Source organism: Mirounga leonina, unplaced genomic scaffold (assembly GCF_011800145.1).
Source record: "Mirounga leonina isolate KUSES-001 unplaced genomic scaffold, KU_Mleo_1.0 Mir_53, whole genome shotgun sequence".
Taxonomy (NCBI): domain Eukaryota; kingdom Metazoa; phylum Chordata; class Mammalia; order Carnivora; family Phocidae; genus Mirounga; species Mirounga leonina.
Window position 1 is genome coordinate 103469575 of NW_023270807.1, and position 23276 is coordinate 103492850.

General features: G+C 38.7%; 1 protein-coding gene across 4 annotated transcripts in view; it reads right to left on the minus strand.

Moving 5' to 3' along the window:
* The window catches only part of IPCEF1 (interaction protein for cytohesin exchange factors 1), a 183616-nt gene that overhangs the window by 51382 nt on the left and 108958 nt on the right, over nt 1-23276 (minus strand). For all 4 annotated transcript variants that reach the window (XM_034991069.1, XM_034991070.1, XM_034991068.1 and 1 more), the window contains 2 exons: nt 22602-22771; nt 567-640 (listed from right to left, as the gene is read on the minus strand). In XM_034991069.1, the coding sequence (XP_034846960.1) occupies nt 567-640; nt 22602-22771 (244 nt within the window). The remainder of the gene's footprint in view (nt 1-566; nt 641-22601; nt 22772-23276) is intronic.

Below are 23276 nucleotides of genomic sequence, written 5' to 3' on the forward strand. Positions count from 1 at the left end.
AGCTCAGACTCTTTAGGCTACTCCCTTCTCAGTAAAATGGGGACCATACGCTGATGACTTTTTTTGGTTCCTGTCTGTTCTCAAATCTTTTGGACTTAAATTATATCAGGGTATAATCCCAAAGTCCAAGATCTCTCAGAGAATTCTATTTCAAGGATAATAATGTTATAAACTAAGAAAAAGAAACTGGTTTTGCTATCACATCTGCAGCTCTGGGGAGTCCTATTGAACTAGTCATCCTCTTCACCAAGAAAATATCTTGACATCTGATCCCAGCCACTCGTGGATGGGAGCTTGTTTTTCGTTCCATCTCAGACACGGTTGTCAAAAATATGCCATGCCAAGGCTCCATGGGGTTTTATAATCCATCTGTTCCACAAAATGAAATTCCAGAAAACAAGAGGTTAAAAGCTTACGCTGTTGTTTAGGATGCCAACCCATAAAGTTCAAAATTCTCAGACATTTGGGTGTTACCTTCACTAACTTCCAAGTTACCATATCACTCGAGAAACTAAAATTATGAAGCGATGTTATTCTGGCTCAGAGTTTTGTGGAAAACAACTCACTGCTTTTTCTTGCATTCAGATGCTCTCTCCACAGTGAAATCGGGCAGGTTGACAAATCCATCAGCCTTCTCTGCCTGAGAAAAATACATACAATAGATATGAATAAATGAGTCAATCCTAGCAGTAAGTTTATAGAGACCATATACATTGAATAGAGATCATATAATGAAATGATAGAGAATCAAAAGATACCTCCCTGAATCAGCATAGGACTTATCCAGATACATATTTTATGAGCGACATTAATATTCTCCTGCTAAGTCCTCCAGAATCTTTCCATGAGAAGTAACATGACACAGCTCAGGGACGGCCAACTCTTTCCCTATTGCCAACCAGAGTGCAACCCCTACTCTTTCTTCAGAAAAATTAAAATGAAGCATTCAAACCTATGCCTGTCCCATCTTCCCTCTCCTGTATGAATTAATCTATCCACACTCTTCATTTGAAATACTTTTTTCTTATAAGGCTTAAAACTCAACTCTAAAGGGAACTTCCTTCTTTAAAAATGATGTATATATATTTTTTCATTCAACTCATCTATTTCTTGATGAACTGTTTACTCATCATTTCACCAATCTATCTCAAAAAGAATGTAAAGTACTTAAAGAACATAGACGGTGTAAATCAACTTTTTCTATAATGCACAATGCTTCCCATGGATTCTCATCAGCATTTATAAAAGTATAGTTTTGAAAAACTGTTAGGCTCTGGCAAGTCTACTCCTAGATATATACCCAGAAGAAGCAAAAGCAGGTCCTCAAATAAATATATGACTGTGCATGTCCACAGAAATATTACTCACAATAGCCAAAAGGTAGAAACAGTCCCATCAACAGGGGAATAGATAAACAAATTGTAGCATATCCGTACAATGGAATATTCAGCCATAAAACCAAATGAAGTGCTGATACATGCTACAATGTGGATAAACCTCAATAGCATTAAGCAAAGTGAAAGAAGCCAGACACAAAACATTACACATTATACGATTCCATTTATGTGATCTATCCAGAATAGATAAATCCACAGAGACAAAACACAGATGAGTAGTTGCCAGGGGTTGGAGAAAGTGGGGACTAGAGAGAAACTGTTTAATGGGTATGGGTTTTCCTTTTGGTATGTTGAAACTGTTTGGAACTAGACAGAGGTGGTGGTTGCACAACATTGTGAGTGTACCAAATGCCACAAGATTGCTCACTTTAAAATGAACAATCTTGGGGTGCCCGGGTGGCTCAGTCAGTTGAGCATCCAACTCTTGATTTCGGCTCAGGTCATGATCTCAGGGTTGTGAGATCAAGCCCTGTGTCAGGCTCCATGCCCAGCATGCCCCTGCTTAAGATTATCTCTCTCCCTCTCCCTCTGCCCCTCCTTCCACTCCCTCTTTAAAAAAAAAAAAAAAAAAGTGGATAATCTTATGTGAATTTCACCTCAATTAAAAAACATAACCTATGTTAGGCTAAAGTATTTTTGGTATAAATTTCCATAACTGTGTTAGAAAGAAAACAACTTATATTCACCATTTGCTTCTATTTCCTCCCCTCATTCATTTCTATGCCCACTGTTCCACAGAAGCTGTAGTTACATGAACCCCAATGAGTTTCATGTTGCTAAGTCCCATCTACCTTTTTTGGTCCTCACTCGACTGAACTCTAGTTACTGATACTAAAGCTCAAGGCCTCCCTCTAGAAATACCTCATTTCTTGCTTTTTTGACATATTCCCACTGCTCCCTTTCTCCTCCAACTATTCCTTGCTTGCTTTCACGAGGTCCTCTTCTTTTGCCTGTTTCTTAAATGTCAGTGTTCCCCGGACTTCCAAACACAAACCTAATCTCTTCTCATTCCAATACTCTCTGTAGGGGACCATATACACTACTATGGCTGCATGTATCACCATGTACACACATATCCAAAATCTATACCTCAAACGGGGATTTAATCCTGAGCGCCTGTCCCAGAGATCCAGCTGCCTAGCATATCTGTTCATATGAGTATTCCATAGGTTCCCTGTTACAGATTGATATTTGTTTCCGTGAACCCCAAATTCCTATTCTGAAGCCCTAAGCCCCAGTGTAATGGTATTTGGAGGTGGGACCTTTGGGAAGTAATTAGTTTTAAATGAAGTCATGAGGATGAATCCCCCATGATCAGATCAGTGCCCTTATAAAAAGAAGAAAAGACCAGAGCCCCCCAACTCTCTCTCTCCTCTAAGTAAGGTTATGGCAAAAAAGCAGCCATCTGCATTCCAGAAAGAAAGCCCTCACCAGACAGAGTTTGTCAGCACCTTGATCTTAGACTTCCCAGTCTCCAGAACCATGAGGAATCAATGACTGTTGTTTAAGCTACCAGTTGGAGATATTTTGTCATAGCTGTACAAACTAAGACACTCCCAAAGAGTGACAAATCAACACCAAACTTATTATCTTATTCAACAAAATGCCTGCTCCTCTTTCTCCTGTGTTCTCTACTTCATTGAATGATACCACTTGCAATCCTGTTGTCAAGAAAGGAAATGTGGCAGACATCTTTGACTCTTCCATTCCCTTCTTAGCATGCATGTAAGTCATCACGGAGATGTATCGGCACTGCTCTGTCCCGGGATTCCTTCTGTGCACCACCTCGCACCTCCTTCAGCTCACCACTGATTCTCACCTCACTTACTGTGAAGTCTGGCAAACTGCTCTCAATCTTCCTCTAATTTTGTCCTTTCTTCCAATTTGGTGTCCAAATCACAGTCACAGCAAATCGTGACTCCTTGAACACACTTCATGTCACTTCTCTCATTAAAATCCTGCACAGTTCCCAATGGCCCTTGGGCCAAGTCTGAGTGCCTCAGCAGAGCAGTAAGGCCCTTCATGATCAAGGCCTGCTTCATTACACAATTTCATTTCCTCCAATCCCCCTGGCCCCTCACTCAACCAAAAATAAACAAAAAATTCAAACAAAGAAAAAACTATGCTTCCATTTGAGCTGAATTAGAATTGACACCAAATTTATGGCATTATTATTCTGCAGACAATTTATTTTCAGAACAAAAAGCCCATCTTAGATGATAACAAGATAAAGTCAATCAACAAAAACTGAAATATAAATCAATTATAAATCTTCATTCGGTGGAATTTTTTTCTGCACGACTGAAACGGCTGAGAGTCCTTCAACTAAGAACCAAAATGAATTTGAGTAAAAGATACCTTAGTTCTTCCTCCGTAAATCCTTCCTTCATTAGCAAAGGCATTTTTTTTTTACTGTACTGAAGACATTGAAGCTGCATTCAAATTCACAGATCACTGTGTCAAAAACTGCCTTTGCCTATTTGACTTGCAAAAATGCCTTAAAAATGACAATCACATTGGGAAAATCCTAAAGGAATGACAGTTTTCTCCTCTTCCTCCTCCTTCTTCTCCTCCTACCCCCTCACATCCCTTGTTCCTTGTTATATTAACCAAAATAACTTTTCTCAAATGTATCCTTCCTCCTCAATAGTTCGTAACTTTCTGAAAAGTTACTTGAAAGTTCTGCATCAGTACCTGCAATTTTTCCTCTGTATCCTAATGTAAAAAAATCTTGTTCTCTTGGGGCGCCTGGGTGACTCAATCAGTTAAGGGTCCAACTCTTGATTTCAGCTCAGGTCATGATCTAAGGGTTATCACGTTGGGCTCCACACTCAGCTGGGAGTCTGCTTGGGATTATCTCTCTCCCTCTCCCTCTCCCTCTGTCCCTCCCCCACACACACACTCTTGTGCTTCTCTCTCTCTCCTCTCTCTCTCTCAAATAAATAAATCTTAAAAAAAAAAAAAATCTTATTCTCTTGCCAGAGGTATCAAACCATCCTTTGGTTTGTCTTACCAAGTCTCGCCTTACCAAGTCTATCTTAAATTCCGAAGTGAGACAATGCTATTCCATTTCTGGTATGATGTTCAACAATCTTAAAGTTACTCTTCCTCACATATGAATCCATCCACTTTCCCCAGCAACTTTGATTTTGTTCATCTCAGTGGGATCTAATCTTCAGTTGCTGTATTAAACAGCATTAAATACACACTTTCATCAAAACTCTTAGTGTTACCCATTCATTTATTCAACAAATATTTAATATGTACCTTCTTTGTGTCATGCACTGTGTCAGACATCTGGGGTGTATTAGTGGACAAGCAGACAGAGATCTCTACCCTTGAGGGAAAACAGACAATAGCTCAACATATAAACACATTTATCAACATAAATTACATAGCCCATTGCAGGCAATAATTGCTATGGAAAAAAATAAAGTTGATCAGAGTAAAGGGGTTCTGACTATAAACAGGGCAGGTTGCCCTTCTGCTCCGAGATTTATAATGCCCTTCCAACTTCACTCCCCTAGATATAGCTCCACAAATCAACTTAGGTATGACCTTCTCCAAAACTTTTCCCCTGCTCCTCTAAGCCTAGAATAAGTCTCCTCCTCTTTGTGCCCAGAGGCAGGCTTTCCTTCTATACTTCTCTTCCTGTATTTAGTTATCTATTTCTCTGTTTCTCCAAAAGCCTCTGAGCACTTTGAAGGAAATGATTTTGTCATTTATTGTTATATCATTAATACTTGGGACAATGTAGGCAGTCAATACATGTGAAATAAAGAAAGGAGTTTTATGAATGAATGAATGACAGGAACATTGTCTTTTTCCTCTGACAATAAAGAAAGTGCTAAAATGAGATGCAGAGGTCACTTTGGAAAACTGTTTGGCAATTTTTAAAACACATAAACATATTATTACCATACAACCCTGCAATTCCACTCCCAGGTATCTATACGAGAAAAATGAAAGCTTATGCCCATGCAAAGAAGTGCATGCAAATATTTGCAGCAGTATTATTTGTAATAACCCAAAACTGGGAACAATTTAAATATCCATCAATGGGTAAATAAATAGTGTGGTCTACTCATACAATGGAATATTGTCTAGTGAACTATCGACACATGCTAAAAGATGGATGAACCTTGAAAACATGATGCTGAGTGAAAGCCAGAAATAAGAAACCACATATTACTGTACGATTCCTTTATGTGAAATGTAAAGAAAAGGCAAGTCTCTAGAGACAGAAAGTAAAATAGTGGGGTTGACTAGAGTCAGGTTTGGAAGTGAAGATTAACTGTAAATAAGCATGAAGGATTTTATTGATGTCATGAAAATTATTTAAACCTGATTCATTACGATGGCTTCATCACTCAGTAAATTTACCCAAACTATTGAACTGTAGATTTTAATAGAGTGAATCTTACCATACGTCAAATATATTTCAATAAAATTGTTTTTAAAAATATAAGATGCAGGAGTGCCTGGGTGGCTCAGTCATTAAGCATCTGCCTCTGGCTCAGGTCATGAACCCAGGGTCCTGGGATCGAGCCCTGCATAGGGCTCCCTGCTCCGCGGGAAGCCTGCTTCTCCCTCTCCCACTCCCCCTGCTTGTGTTCCCTCTCTCGCTGTCTCTCTCTGTCAAATAAATAAAATCTTTTAAATAAATAAATAAATAAAAATATAAGATGCAAGGAAAGTTTGGGGACTAGAAATCCATAATGAACTCCCTCCTCTTTGGCTATCAGTAAGACTTGAAAGAAGGTAAAATATGAGGACTCAGATGCTCCTATTGGTGACTCAATGTGATTTGTTCAAACTTTAGACAAAATTGTTTTAATATTTCCCATATTCTATGGCTTAAGCTAAATTATGGCTTCAGTTTTGGACTATAGGAATTTTAGAGACAAAGATATTTTATATAGAATTTGCCACACTTTGGGCATATTTTTGAAAATTAATTAAAATGGGACACCAAATTTTAATATTTAAATGCAAACATCAGTATCCATTGCCATCGATAATGTTTGGCTCTTTCATACTACAAATACCTTTCAAAATAGACAAAATTACTTCATAAGTATCTACATATATCAGAAAGGTAGAAGGACAGACCTAGAAAAATAAGAGTGATATATATATTCCAGAGTAAGTAGGTTAAAGAAGACCAAACCAGAAACAAAGGAAGTGTGATATAGGAAACTATTATACATTTCATGGTTAAAAATAAAAAGTATAATTATCTCTCTATTCTCAATGGAATCATAGTTCTCTGATTCTAAGAAACCTGAATTTTTTACACTTCAATAATTCTGAAATCAGGAGGCACCTTAGATTCTATAAGTATTTTTAGTGCTTCACTTCCCCCCAAAACCTGATATTAAATAAACTGTAGGTCTTTAAATGAATAGAATCTTAAATTGGAGGAAAAAAAAATAGTTTAGAAAACAAAATGTATGTTTCTTTGTAAGATGTTTTTGTCTTTACATGTGAATATGGATTTAACGTTCTTGCAATGACTTGTAATAAACGTTTAAGTGAAGTTATCCAGTGAATATCAGAATCAAGAGAAGCTGCAAAACTCCATTTTCTCTAAATAAACCCATGGGTTGCTCAGTTCTGCCCTCAAACCCCTAGCATGCTGGAAACAGGCAAAATCTAACCTCTAAGCAGAGCCATCCTTTCTCATGTCATCTTGAACAGTTGTTACTAAGTCCTCACAGTACACACAGACTTGTGACCACTAATAAAATCTGAATTACAGTCTCTAAAATACAAACCAATATGGAAGAAAAGAAAAGAGAACCTACAATCAATTGTGAAAGCTCCAGTTCTAAAGAGAAACAGACATTTTCATACATGGCTGGTGGTGGTGCAGAATGGAACCCAATGGAAGAAAACTGGGCAGTAATTGGCAAAACTGTATTTACCCTCTGACCCAGAAATTCAACATTTAGGATCTGTCCTAAATATAAATATGTGTAGTAACATGTGCATGGCAACATTATTTGCAAGAACAAAAGAATCAAATGTGTATCATCAGGAGACTGTTGATTACACTGCAGCATCCACATGCAATGAATAACATAATATACATATAGAGTAACCTCCCAGACAGAGTAAGAGAAAAAGATACAGGATGGTAGATATAGTATGCAAATTTTATGTACAAAAAGAGATAGTATATGCCTCCGCAAACATACTTGCCTATATTTGTAGAAGGAAACCATGCAGGAAATGCAAACATAAAAGGAGGGAAAAGAGAGGGTAGAAATAGAAATGAGAGCAAGACTTATCTGGTCTTCATTTGTTAACAGTTTTGACTTTGGAATTAGGTAGATGATTTTTATTTTAAAAAAAAACTAAAAAAATGAAGCAATTCCCAAAATTAAAAACAAACAGAAACAAATGAACCTAACTGAATCTAAACATGGTGATGTCACCCCACACAAATTATAACAACTACTCCAAGAGACCTTAGAGCCCAGAATTTTGACTATACATAGTGGGTGGAACATAGGCTAGGGACTTTTAGTAGCAACACTGCTATTTTTTAAGATAGTTTTAAGTAGTTTCTTCTGACATTCCCCCCACACACATAAAAGAATTGCATGGAACCCCAAGGCTCCCTCATTCTCTGCTTGCGCTAGAGGCCACCACGCTGCTCTGTTCTGATAAGCAGCTCATCTTCCTCTTCCTTTCAGAAAAGGAAACGCATGCACATTCTGCAAGTATTACCTGGACCTGCAGGCAGACAGCTGAGCTTATTAGCACTGGGCTGTGACAAGCACTGCAAGGGAAGCAAGAAAAAATGATGTTTGCCTTTGTATTGTCTTCCTCTCTTCTAGATATGGCAAGTAGGCCTGGCAGTGACGAAGCCTGAAATCCTGTTAAGGAACATGATAAACTTGAGAAACATCTAATAATAGCTAACACTTACTGAGTGCTAACTATAGGCCATCGAGGTACTACCTTCTTAGCCAGTGGAGGGAAATTAATCACATCTGAGTGTCAGAATTCATGAAACTGATTGGTTTTTAATCTCGTCACCAAACTAGGTAGGCATCATAAAATGGGAAAGTTATAGGGTTATTGTTAAAGAAACAGAACTCAGACCAGAACCGGTTAACTAATCCGGAATCGGTTAACTAATTCTAAATATGAGATGGAACGGTCTCAATCAGGAGCTAAAATAGAAGAGAATCTACAGTCGATGGATGCACAGAAGAAGAATCCCAGATTTGGAATCAGAATATTTCAATGCAAGCCCCTGCCTGTGTGATCTCAAGCAGAGCATGTAACCTCTCGGGCCAGGGTCCACACAATGAAAAGGCAGATAAAACCAGATCGAGGCTAACTAGAGTTAACACGGAGGCAGGTCATGCTGTAAAACTGTTCAAGTTATTTTAAAAATTAAGATTTTATTGACATTAATTCCCAGGCATCAATGATAAGAATGGGGAAAAGGAATAGAAAAGACAAAGAATGATCCGGAAAGAGAAAGATGAAGTAAAATAAGTTTTTATTCTGTCCATTGTCAGCTGAGCCCTCTGAGTAACTGTCTCTATGTCTTAGTTCTCCCTTGTCTTCTTTGCATCAGATTAATCGCTGTAAAAAATATTTTAGGGACATCTGGGTGGCTCAGTCAGTTAAGCATCCGACTCTTGATTTCAGCTCAGGTCATGATCTCAGGGTCCTGGGATTGAGGCCTGCTACAGGCTCCATAGCACAGATCTGCTTGGGATTCTCTCTCTCCCTCTGCTCCTGGCCCCACTCATGCTATAAATAAATAAATAAATAAATAAATAAATAAATAAATAAAATCTTTTAAAAAATATTTTAAATTCTTTGGATAACCATAATGCTAGCAAGCTCACTATATCCTTCATATATATATATATTTTAAGATTTTATTTATTTTGACAGAGAGAGAGAGACAGCGAGAGAGGGAACACAAGCAGGGGGGAATGGAAGAGGGTGAAGCAGGCTTCCCGCCGAGCAGAGAGCCCTATGCGGGGCTCGATCCCAGGACCCTGGGACCATGACCTGAGCCGAAGGCAGATGCCTAATGACTGAGCCACCCAGGCGCCCCTATCCTTCATATATTACCTAGGTTATGCTTTTGTTAAAATCTCATTGCATTTGAGTTTATGTAACATTACCTTATGAATATAATGAGATTTTAATGCAAAGAGACTCTTCTTACAAATGCCTAGAAATAGATATTCCACATAGAAAATATTAGGTAGATGTGTTTAAGAAACACTGAGACTCAATTTCCTACAAAACCTACACATTCCCAGCCTGAATTATAAAAAATGGACTGAAACTTTGCAGGTGATCATCGTGATGGTTCGGAGGATGCTCTAAGGAGGAGAGAAAACCATCTGAAGGAAGCAAACCACAGACCACTTGTAGCAGATGCTGCGGGTGAGCCAGCCACGTGCCCCCCTCCTCACCGCCAGGCCAGGCTGGCCAGACTCCCCACCGACAGCACCTGCACCTCTCTGTGGGAGGCCTTCTCTGGCTGCCAGATTCCACCTCTCAGGATGAGCCCTCCAGCCATGACTGATGGGACTCGGTGTTTAAATAGCCCCATCTCCTGGCCCCTTGGGGAGAAAACTCGGAGGTGCGTGTTTTCTAAAGGCTTTCAGAGTTCCCCAGCAGAACTGGGCTTCCGTTCCCCAGTCCTAATTTACCCCCAAAGGAGAGTTTTACCAGCTAACTTTCCACCCTGCCCCACTTCCCTATTCCCTTTCCAAGTATTTCTGGTATCACTTCCCAAATACACTACTTGTACCCAAATCCTCATCCCAGGGTCTGCTTCTGGGAAATCTATAACAGGATGCCATTTCTCTCACAGAAATGTTTCTACTCATGGTTCCATCTGCTTGGCATCATAATCCCTCTTCATTATTTCCTCCTAAGTACCACCCAAGGCTATGACTACCTCACTATCATATTAGGTCACATTTCAGTGGTGAACAAGAAGTGACCGGCATCCTATTCTATGATTTGTAAATCAGGTCGCCTAGTTAGCATTCTTACCATATTCTTCCATTCTCTTTTTACGGAATGACATTTTAAATGAAATTAAGTTACTAGTGAACTTTCTGGTAGTCTGACATATGAAAATAGTTATTGCCTTCTGAAATATCATTTTAAAAACAATTAAGACAGAAACCTCACCATATAAAAGAGTCTTGTGTTACTGTTCTCTGTAATATAAAATCCTGAGCACACAAGGCCCTTCATGATCTGGCTCTGTCCACATCCTCTCTCACCTTTCAGAAGCTTTAAAACCCTAGAAATAATTTTCACCTACATAGGATTGGTGTCTTCAGCAGGAAAGAAATAGAGAGAGAGAGAGGAAGGGAGGAAGGAAAGAAGAAAGAAAGAAAAAGGAAGGAAGGAAGGAAGGAAGGAAGGAAGGAAGGAAAGAAGAGAAAGCACCACATAGGAAGAAAAGTTTTTAAATGAATATGAAAAAATTTGATGAAATCTCACTATTACAGAATAATTGCATATCCTGCTATCTAATAAACGTTATCTACCATCCATGGTTAGAGCAAGAGTGAGGGAAGAGTAAATAAAGGAATACCATTCAGGAAAATTAAAAATCTGGTGCATTCTCTTTCAAAATTAGAAATTTAGGAAAAATAAAAAAATAAGGTTGGTTCTTTTAAAATCACAGTCAGTATAATACATAATCTTGTCTTCATACAATGTATATTAAATCTTCCAATACTTCACGAACTTTCAAATATCTTCAAACTGTTTTCATGAGTCTCATAAGGGCCATTAAGCTATGACTCAACCCCAACAAAAATGGGAAAAGATATTTCTCCAAAGAGGAAGTACAAATGGCCAAAAAGCACATGAAAACATGGTCAAGGTTAACAATCATTAGGGAAATGCAAATCAAATCTACAGTGAGATAATACTTAACATCATTAGAATGGCTACTATCAAAAAAATTTTTTAAAAAACAGAGGGCACCTGAGTGACTCAGTCAGTTAAGCATCCAACTCTTGATTTCAGTTCAGGTCATAATCTCAGGATTGTGAGATCAGACTCCGCGCTCAGTGCAGAGTCTGCTTGAGATTCTCTCCCTCTCCCTTTGCCCTTCCCCCTCACATGCTCTCTCTCAAATAAATAAGTAAATATTTAAAAAATAAATAAAATTAAAATTTTTAAAAATTTAAATAACAGAAAATAACAATTGTTGAGGATGTGGAGAAATTGGAACCCTTGTACACTATTGGAGGGGTATGCAAAAACAGTGCAGCCTCTATGTCAAACAGTATGTCAGCTCCTCAAAAAATTAAAAATAGAACTATCATATGACCCAGCAATCCCACTCCTGGGAACATAACAAAAAAAAAATTGAAAGCAAGATTTCAAAGAGATATTTGTACACTAATGTCCATGACAGCCGAAAAGTGGACACAACCCAAAGTGTCTATCAAAAGACATGAATGGATAAACAAAACGTGGTATGCACATACAATGGAATTCCAGCCTTAAAAAGAAAGGAAAATCTGAGCCATGCCACAAAGGCATGAACCTTGCAGACATTACGCTGAGTGAAACAAACCAGTCACAGGAGAGCAAACCCTGTGTGATTCCACTCATAGAAGGTACTGGAGTAGTCAAATTCACAGAGAAGGTAGAATGGTGGTTGTCAGAAATGGAGGAAAGGAGAGAAGGGGAGTTACTCTTTACTGAGTACAGAGTTTTAGTTTTGTAAAATGAAGAGAGTTCTGGAGACAGTTGTATAATAATGTGAATATACTTCTTGCCACTGAATTATATCCTCAAAAATGATTAATGGGAAATTTCCTGTTATGTGTATTTCACTACAAGTCTTCAAAAACAAAAAAAAAATAAATTTAAAACATTTTTTAAAGATAATACTGCAAAACTCATTTGTCAGTAAATGAAAATGAATTTACCACAATAATTTTCAAAAGACAAAGTGAAAATCCTGGTTAACGTGTTGTTAATGAGCACCATCTCTTTCACAAGTGAGAGCCATCTATTCATATATCTGTGAAACAGAAAAGGAAGAAGGCGCAGAGAGAGCAGGTGGTTTGCTTAAAGTGTTAACTAGCTGCAGCATCAGGGTAGAACCTGTCCTCCTGATTGCACATCCAGGGACATCTTCGACAATAGCATGTTATTTCCGTGTGTCTTTTTTGAAGACATTGTTTCAAACACGTTCTCCTAAATTCTGACTCCTTTAAAAAATATTCAATGTTTTAGGGGCACCTGGGTGGCTCAGTCGGTTAAATGTCTGCCTTCGGCTCAGGTCATGATCCCGGGGTCCTGGGATCGAGCCCCGCATCAGGCTCCCTGCTCAGCGGAGGTCTGCTTCTCCCTCTCCCTCTGCCCCTCCCCCTGCTCCTGCGTGCATGCTCTCTCTCTCTCTCGCTCTCTTTCTCTCGGGTGTGCGCTCTCTCTCTCAAATAAATAAATAAAATCTTTAAAAAACATATTCATTTTTTGTTTTAATTTCCATTGCATAGTTTCCTTTTGAAATGTTCCTGAAACGCGCTCTAAGGGGGGCCCAAACACAGCAGCACCATGACTGATGAGTTCACCAGTGAGCTTTTCTGTAGAAGCAGCTGGGTTCTTGGCCCTTCAAAGAGCTTGCTCCAGAAGGATGATCAATCTGCAAATAATGACTTCTCAGGAAAATCCTCAGCTGTAACCAAAAGTTCAGCTCATCCCATGGGCCTCGTGTCATTCTATTGCTTGGGAAATGTGCACACAAGCCTCACCACACAATCATGTATTACCTGAATTCTTCCTCCAGGTTAGGAGCTACCAAGCTGAAGAATCCTCCAGGGCTTTCTAGTTCACTCTTCTGTTTTATAGCTTAAATCAACTTTTGCACAGGGTTAGTAGGGGCATTTTTTAGAATCTCCAGCACAGGATAGGCCATTCTTGCCAAAAGAAACCATTTCTGGTGTCTAAAAACCTTTAGCCCAATTCTTTTACAACCCCAAATCACAGTATTATGCAAGCACATCTCACGTAAGCATATATAAAATTGTCTTTCTTTGTGTATTCCTTTGATTTTGTTGTTGTTTTCAGGTGCATTTGATCTTCTCAAAGTTGCTCTGAATTACATAAAGATCGTTCTTGTTCTAAGTGTACTTGTAAGAAAATGGATCCATAGAGAGTTACATCACTGACCCTGGGGTACCCCACTTTGTAAGAAACTGCAAGACTAAAATCCAGGTGATGTTTCTCCCTTATACCATGCTGGTGAAATCCAACTTCCTGCTGCTTGCTTAAAAGAATTTATAAGTTATATACACAGACACATACATACATGTATGTATACACACATATCAGTATATTTATACAGATATTAATATTTATACACATACCAATGGCTATATAAACATACATATATTTATACATATAAGTTAAAAATATGTATCACTTTATTTTTAAGTTAGTATATGTGTGCTTATGTATTCTATCACTTGTTAGTTATTTTAAGAAGTTTTAGAATAAAAGGCATTTCTGATTTTAAATTCTATGGATTGATAAACAAACTATGTTATAACTATATGTATTACAGCTACTAGAAATGATGTGGATGTATATGTGTTGACATGAAAATATACTGATAATATATTGCTTAGGGAGAAAATCAAGTTACAATATTACACATAATATCATTTTATTTTTGGAAAACATAGAAAAAATTGGAAACATATACACCAAAATGCTTACAGTGAACACCTCAAGGTGGTAAGATTGTGATTCATTTAAATAAATAAATGATCTGGGCTCCTGGGTGGCTCAGTCGTTAAGTGTCTGCCTTCGGCTCAGGTCATGATCCCAGGGTCCTGGGATTGAGCCCCGCATTGGGCTCCCTACTCAGCGGGGACTCTGCTTCTCCCTCTCCCACTGCCCCTGCTTGTGTTCCTGCTCTCACTATCTCTCTGTCAAATAAATAAAATCTTAAAAAAAAAAAAAAGAATAAATTAAAATAAATAAATAAATAAATAAGTAAATGGTCTTCATTCATTTCTTTCTGTTTGCCTCCTTAGCTGTCTTCTTTTTTTTATTTTGCTTAATTTTATTTTCTAATTTTTCTAAATGAACACATATTATTTTATAAAATTTTTAAGCATTTTCAAAATTAATTTAAATTTCCAACAAGCAAGAAGATGGATTGTACCAAAAACAGATAAAGTAAAACAGAGAGAAGTCGTGGAGACACCCGCAAAAGCATGTGAGGAAGGACAGTGCTGCATCCCCTGCATGGGCACATCAGTCAGTGCTGTGAGCTTAAAGGATGGTCCTCTCTTACAACCCAACCTACATCATTAACTCTGGTATCCTCTTCCAAATCGGCAGTGCCCAAGCATATCACTGCCTCCTGAGAACAAGACAAAAGAAACAAAGGATTTCATAGTCTTGGTGTTTCACAATTGATTATGTAAAGTTTGGAAAGATTTTAAAGGCGAATCATATTGGCAACACAAGCCATTGTTCCCACATCATATGAATTGAGCAACAATAAGTTATTAAAAACAGCCTGCCCCAAGTAGAGACTGGGCTGATCATAAAGCTTTAGCGGGAGACCATTATTCTAGAAATCCATTCTGGGACCTACCAAGGAAAATAAATGTTAGGACACAGCGACAGACAGCATCAGAGACAATAAGTAAATTAAACCAAAGTCCCCTTTAAAGATCTTTCCCACATACCTGAAATTTTAAGAAGGGAAGTAACAGAATTCAAAAAGTCCTCAATTATTCTTACGTTCAGATTTTCCAGTGGTACCCTAGACAATCCTTTTCACCCATGAGTCGTCACCTTGAGGTAAACTGCTCACTTACAGCTGCTAAAACATCCTATTTTGCCCTGTGTAGACTGTCAGTATTACACCTTCCAATTTCCCCTTTCCAGTACAAACTCTAGGAACATAGGTTGGCAGAGAGTTCATCAATTTTACACAATTAGTCTGAATTGCCTTCTCTGAAGAAACATTTTTAAATATTGGAATTTTGTTCAGGATACACTCAGAAGTTGGTTGTTGATTAACACAATAAATGAAGTTCAAATAAATTAGGCACCCATTATTAATAAAGCAGCTCATTTGGGCATAATTCTGGGAACACATAAGGTGTTCAATAATGCTTTGATTAATTGATTTACATAACTAATTGATGATTAAGCAATATAATAAGTAATTCATTCAAACAATACTGGTGCCCACTCTGTACCTACTAGCTCTAAGCTCTAGTGACACAGTTTAGACCAGACATGTAAAGAATATACCCTCAGCTGTCTCCACTGTAGTGGGTAAAAGATGAAAAAAAGAATATAAGCACCTCTGATTGAAGTATTCATAAATTCCTCAGAAATTTTTTCCAATCTACGGTAAACCCATGCAGACATTTTTCCAAAATCTATGCTAATAGGTGACTGCTAATGAAAGGTGCAGAAGACTTAAGTGTCTTTTTCCAAGGAAAAATGAACTCATTCTTTATTTTTCTTATCTGAAAGAAAGACACTTTATATTCACTGAAACTTTCAGAGGAGTTGCCTCACAAAAAGAGAAATTCTGGCTTTCAAATATCATTTTCTGCAAAAGTAAATTCTGCCTAATCTAAAAACCGATTAGATCGTTGCTGTAGAGATTCTCATAAAACTGATTCCAAGAAAAAAAATCCCTTCCTCTGAAATTCACATGAAACGCAAATGCAGCTAAAGACCAAAACATGATACAGACCCAATTGCTTGAACTCAGACAGTGAGGGAGGAAACAGGTCACAGCTGGGCAGGCAGACAGGATTCTCAAAAACGTTAAAGTCTGCATAATATGTATTAAACCAGATATTAACCTCAAACCTCATCAGTTCAAATGAAATAAAGAGTTGGTCGATTCACCGTTTTTATGTGAGGCCCAGGGGCCCTGAGCCTCCCTTGAATTGTTGATGCAATAGAACAAATGATATCAATGAACAGTTACTTAACTAGGCAACAATGCAGGTTTCTAGTAATTTTATACAAAGATAGAATGTACAAAACTAAAAGAAACAGTAAAAGACCAAAACAGTAAAAGACAATGAGTCTAAAGGAAATTCACATTTTTAACCATATTCTTCCTCCCTCAGTTTTCATATTATTTTCTCAATCTCCCAGGCTCCAAAACTTGGAATCATTCTTATTTTAGCCTCAAATGTTTTGTGTCTTATACCCAAGCACTCGATAGACATTTCTTACTGTTAAACGTGTCCCACATCCTCACTGTGTCTACTACAGGCCAGGAGTTCCTGTCTCAGTGTCTGCATTTTGTCATATCTACTAACTGACCTTCTGGAAGCTCCTTTATTCTCCATACATCCCACTTATCACTGCTAGGTTAATATTTTCACTTGCTAATTTCATTAGATCATTTTCAGACTCAAGAACCTACAGTGGCTCCCCACTACCCACTGGACCAAATCCGCATTCCTGAACAGTGCCTTTGATGCCCCCATGTACCAGCCCTGGCTCACCTCTCAGTAGGGACACCAAGCAGCCCAGGGAAAAGAGCCTGGCCTTGGTATTGGCAGATCTTGTTTTTTAATCCCAGCTCTGCCATTTGCTCTTTACTCAACTTCGAGCAAGTTACTTCAATTCCCTAAGCTTCAGTAAACTCCCTTGAAAAATGGGAATAATAATATCTCTCTTGCTAGGTTATGGGAATTCAATATCATGCCCAACACAGTGGGTTGGCACAGCTCATTTATATTTTCATTCCTTTGTTCACATAAGTCCCCTGATTGGAATGCCCAACCCCCCACCCTACTTCCCTGGGGGGAAAAAAAAAATCTGTCTTCCAAGGCAGGTCTTAAGAGAACCTTCTCCCGGAAAATTTTCTATATTCACTGCAATGCATAGAAATAATGTTTTATGATTGGTGAAAACTGTGTTTACCTCAGAAAGGAAATCTTTGACCAAGGAAATCATACAGCTTTGGAAAATGATTTTTTTTTCTTTAAAAAAAAAAAAAGGGAAAAACATACCTTCTAGATAGGAAAAAAGAGAGAGAGTGAAAAACTTCCAGAGATTAAAAAAAAAAAAAATCACTGTGGCAGAACTCCCTCACATTTGGCCCAAACTATTTCCCCTTACCCTAGAATTTACAGAATTCATCTGTACTGCTCAATCTCAGAGCCATTTTTTTCATCAATCTTTCTTTGATTATGTCATTTACACAGCTTTCTCCTCTACCAGTCTAGAAGCTCTTAACAGAGAGAAGAAATGTAGTCTCTTATTTTTTATTCCTATAACAGCATCTACAACTGTTAGTCCAAATTATTTTTAAGATCTCAATAATACTGGTAGAAGGATAAGTAAGCGGGTGGATAGGTGGATGAGTAGGTGGATGGATGATAAACTTTTCATGTTGGGTTCACTTAAAAAGAAAATTTTTTAGGGAGCCTGGGTGGCTCAGTCATTAAGCACCTGCCTTCAGCTCAGGTCATGATCCCAGGGTCCTGGGATCAAGCCCTGTGTCACACTGGGCTCCCTGCTCGGCGGGAAACCTGCTTCTCCCTCTCCCACTCCCCCTGCTGTGTTCCCTCTCTTGCTGTGTCTCTCTCTGTCAAATAAATAAAATCTTCAAAAAAAAGAAAAAATTTTAAATCAATTCTCTGTAACTAATATTAAACTGTGCTTTGTTAATTAAAGCCTAAATTGTTTAGGCAATGCCTCCAAGTTGTATACCAGCATAATGTATACATCCCCTTGATGTATTTTAATAGTCCACACATGCTACTGGATAAAGTAAGAAAATACACTGCTGAGATGAGTAAATGTTCTCTGAATAGAAACATTTCAGAACTTCACTAATTTTAAATGAGTTATATAATATACATTTACTTTATAATCTGGGGTATAAATAAAATCCAAAATATATTTCCCAGGGGACGAAGCAAGATTTTAATTAAGAATTCTTATAAAAGAAAAATAAGTTATAGCAAAACTGGGAAAATCTGAAACCTTAAAAATGTAAGATAGTTTTAATAACTAAGTAACAACATCTTAAGGACTTATCTTGTCACTAATTTACAGTGGCATGCCTGAAGGAAAACAGTCACTCAGAACTTTGCTCCTCCTTCACCAGAGAGAAGTTGGTCCCAAACTTCTCCAGCTGTGCCTGAAATCCAGGTGAAGTGCTGGAGCGCAGGGGATTTCCCTGGGAAACCTGCCATCTCCCTTTCTACATTTCTGCCCCCAGTATGGTGATCTTGATCAACAGACCCTTGTTTACAGCTAGGAGACATGGTTAGAAATACTCTTTAAGAAAAATAGCCCCTACTAAAATGTCACCAAATGGGAGCAAATGTGCAGGACCTACTTAGGATCATGGAGGCCTTCTAGCAAATCTCAAATTGTGCTTTTCCTCTATCTATTTATAAGAATACAAGTGGAAATCTCTTCACTGGAAAATTACTTTCCATCAAAAGCAGTCTTTAACCATCCCATTTCTCCAAATTCCCAGGGGTAATGTAAATGCTGATGACTCCTAAACCTTATATAGTATATGAAATCAACAAATATTAATTGAGTGCCTAGTAAGCGTCAGACACTGCACTAACAGTATACTTGTGGTCCTGTCCTACAGAGATTATCAGTTATGCAAAACAGAAAGCCTAACAAACACATGCAAAAGAGAAAGAGGAGTATAAAACTGAGAAAAAGATAAGCTGCCTATGGGAACAGGCAGAAGCGCTCTGAATTAGGTCAGAGGATAAAGTAAGACCATGTAGAAGAAAAGCTACTTAAGCTAAAATTTGACTTCTGAGGAGGTCAGTGGGATTGTGTGGGAGAAAGACTTGGGCATGGAGACAAACAATTTTCTGAGCAGAGCAACAGCATGTGCGAAAAGGCTTAAAGAGAGTGTCAGTATATGTGATGCTAACAAGGAATTAAAAAAAAATTCTGTGGTTGAAGGTTGAGTGGCGAAAGGGAGGGGGGCACAATAAGAGAGATGCAGGTCAGGAGACTCTCACAAGCAAGGAAAGAAATTTATACTTTATCCAAGGGGAAAGGGAAAACAGTTGTGCGGATTGCAAATGCAGGATTGTGACCAGCTTGGATTTTTATGGGTGTAAAACTTGAATATGGTTTTGTAAGACCTGGCATGCACTCTTGCATGCTGTAACACAGTCTAAGCACGTAATACGGGGTGTGAAAATGGCAGCTGAGTGTCTGGACTTGACCTTTCTCAAGGAAATCCGGGTAGGACTGTCTGAAGCATAAAGTGTCATGAAGGAAGAAGGTACACCATGCCTCCATCACTGGGTAGCAGTACAACAGAGACGTGTCCAGAATGGTGAGGATGACACCTCTCCTCAGGTAGTGTCAGAGAGCAATAGAGACAAGCAAAGGGATCCCATGAGATTGTCCTACATTCATGTAAGAATTGCCCTAGCTTCCATCTCTAGAGCTGTTCCTTCAGAACCCTACTGGAAACAGTCATTTATCCCGGTGTCTGCATGGGGTCAGGCCGGCATATGGCAACAAGCCTGGCTGCGGAGTCAAAGGGACTTAAGGTGATCTGTTTTACCCACTTTACTACTTGTGTCACCTGGGGCTACGCACACCATCTCCCTGAGTCTCAGCCTTCCCAACTTTCAAAACATGGTGACAATTACTACCTGGGAGGGTGTTTCTGAGAAGAAAGAGCATGTGTGAAAGGCACCTAGCATATCCCTTAGCATAACAGTAGGCATTCAATAAGAGGTGGTTCTTGCTGGGCGGCTATTGGCTCCATTACCTCCCAGCATCAGGCCATGGAAGAAAAAATAAGGACTAGGGAAGGGAGAATAACAAGAAGTTTGCTCATTAAGCGTAGGTGCCTTGGGAGCTACTCTGAATTCCTTGGGTGGCAGAAAGTAAATAAATGTTCTTAGCTTGAGGATATGTGTTTGGCTCTTATTTCACAGTTGACATTCACACAGATACCAGGAATATGACTGCTAATTAAGTGTTCATTGAGTAGCCTTTTTTTCCCCCTGTAACAAACATATAATTAAGATGTCAGGGTATGCATGTACACTCACTCTTGTGGGGGTGTGTGTATGTGTGTGCGTAAAGAGAGAATTCCTCTATAACAGAGTCATAGACTGAGGAGTTAGAAGGTCCTTCTGTTAGATACCACTAGTTTATTAGGGTAATTCCAAGGCCAGATAACAGTAAACTCATTCTCCCTTCAATGTTGTTAATCTAACTCTATTTAAATACATGATTTGCTACCTGAATACTGCTTTATAGATTTGAATGAGGGCCAAGTGAGGACTGGATGCTTGAGTGTGTCTGATGCTCTCTCCTTTTCCTCTTTCAAATCTTGTCTCAGCCGACACTTCTGCTCCCTATGGAAGCAGTTGATTCCTAAGACCCAAAATAGGTAACTGTCCTGTAAGTTGCTGCTATGAGAGAAGTTCTAGCCAAATGAGCCAATGAAGACACATCAGCCAAATCTGTAACTATGTGTGATTCAGAGGGGGCTTCCTTTAAATTCTATGAAGACAGACAGCACTCAGAACATATTTGTTGAATAATTTGTTTGAGAAAATTAATGCCATACTTATATCTGAGTTTGTTACTTACCACGATGTGCCATGCCCCGTCAACATCCAATCCTTCCAACAGCCTCTGGAAATTCCCAGAGGGTGTTAGAAGGTGTATCAATAAGTCCTCTCATTTTATAAAAGATGCAGATTATCACTTGCTACAACTACCCAAAAGCAAGAGCCTAAAATATTATGAAACAAGAGGAGAGCACTGGAGTTGCATTTGGGTCCAGTCTTACCAAACCTTTATAGGACAGGTGGCTTGGGGCACATGGGTAACATAAATTTCTTACTAATTGCCAATGAATGTAAATTTATCTACTAAAAATCTTACCAACAAACTACACCCAGCACTTACATTTATGAAGTTACATGCTCTAAAGCTCTGCTGCTTGAATGACGGGCATCCACAAGCCATTTCAGAAGAATGGTGTCATGTGGAAAAAAAAAAATCTTGCTTATGGGCAATCCCTAAGTAATTTCCCCTTAATTGATTAAAGGACATCCATTGCTGATCTTCACTAGACCCCAAAAGAAACTCCAGCTCTCCTGAGATCAGCAATTGGCTACTGGGGGTTAGTAGAAAGAATTACTATATGAAAAATCTCTATTCATTCACTATTCAACTACATCGTTGTCCTCAAAATGTTTCCAGCAAGGAAAGATCAGCAAACCTTCTAACAATAACTTTATTTCCAGCCCTTCCCAACAGAAAACTAGCCTGTGAAGCAGACCACAGAAGTGTACTGATGATTAAAGATAAATTAGGCAGGGCGCCTGGGTGGCTCAGTTGGTTAAGCGACTGCTTTTGGCTCAGGTCATGATCCTGGAGTCCCTGGATCGAGTCCCGCATCGGGCTCCCTGCTCGGCAGGGAGCCTGCTTCTCCCTCTGACCCTCCCCCCTCTCATGTGCTCTCATTCTCTCTGTCTCAAATAAATAAATAAAATCTTTAAAATAAATAAATAAATAAAAATAAAATTGTTTAAAAAAAAAAAGATAAATTAGGCAACTTTCTTTTCAAGTGTTGTCTGATCATCCCTCTTTAATGCCATCACTTAGCGTGCCAAGGTGCAAGAGCCAACAGTCGGCAACACAGTGCAGGTTAGTGAGTCCAAAACCAACCCACCCGATAAAGAAGGGCAGAGGAGAACACAGTAAAGAAGGAGAAAGGAAAATACGTTCTGTGGACTGAATCAATTTACACCCCCGACAGGTCTTAAAGCTGATGCCCTTTTTTTATAGAAATCTTAATAACACAAAGTTTCCAGATAAAGTGCTGTCCATGTAAATCCTGAAATGAGTACAATTTGTCATGGAGTAGTAACATTAATAGACACGGAAACCCTCCTTCAGCGAGGATATAAATTGGGACACCCTTCTCCAACCAAAGATGAGTCAAGCAGGATGATTTTTCTCTTGTATAAAATAACAGTAGAATAACCTACATATCTCTTGGATCAGGAATGGTTTCTAGAACTTATTTGTTTATTAGCTCTATTCCAAGTCCCAGAAATAAAAATGAACTTTCCCTTAGGGCCCACCTGCTCCTCAGTGCTCTTTAATCCACCCTTGTCCAAGCGGCTGAAAAGGAGAGGAAGACAGTAGACTCACCATTTGATTGTTGTACCAGTATAGCGACGTTCCCTTCAGCACTACCCAGAACTTTTTCCATTTGTTGCTCAGGAAAGTTCCTTTTTCTTTTTTCTTATACAGCCACCCTTGGCAGTCAGCATGTCCCAGGTCTTTACAGGATATCCTCCTCCGACTCATCGTGAAAAACCCTGCAACAATTATATGAAGAGGTAGGTAACATATTACCCTGGTGTATGTGACAGAGTGAAAGGTAACTGTTAATTGTTTACCTCTTGGGAGTTGGATTTTTTTACCAAGATTTATGCACAGTAAATGCAAAAAAAAAAAAAAAAGGCTTGTTTCTTTATTTTATTTTTAAGCATTCATTTGGTGCTTAGGAGGTACAAGATAGGACCAAAGAAACAATGAGACTAGAATGCAAGTGTTAGTCTAAGAATATTATTCAGCAAGAATAAGTTGAAATAAATGAAAATCGTGAGGCTGACAGGCAGATCATTGCACTAACACAGCTCCTTCCAAAATAATAGCAGTCCTTATGCAACAGATGGAGAAGGGTTAATGCCCACCGAAACACAGCCACTTCCCCACTCAGTGCCGGCTTTTCTGAGCTTTATTGACATACCCCGAGGGATTAATCCAAATGAACAGCATGCCGTCATTTCTTAAAATCGATCCAAAAACAACCAAAAATTT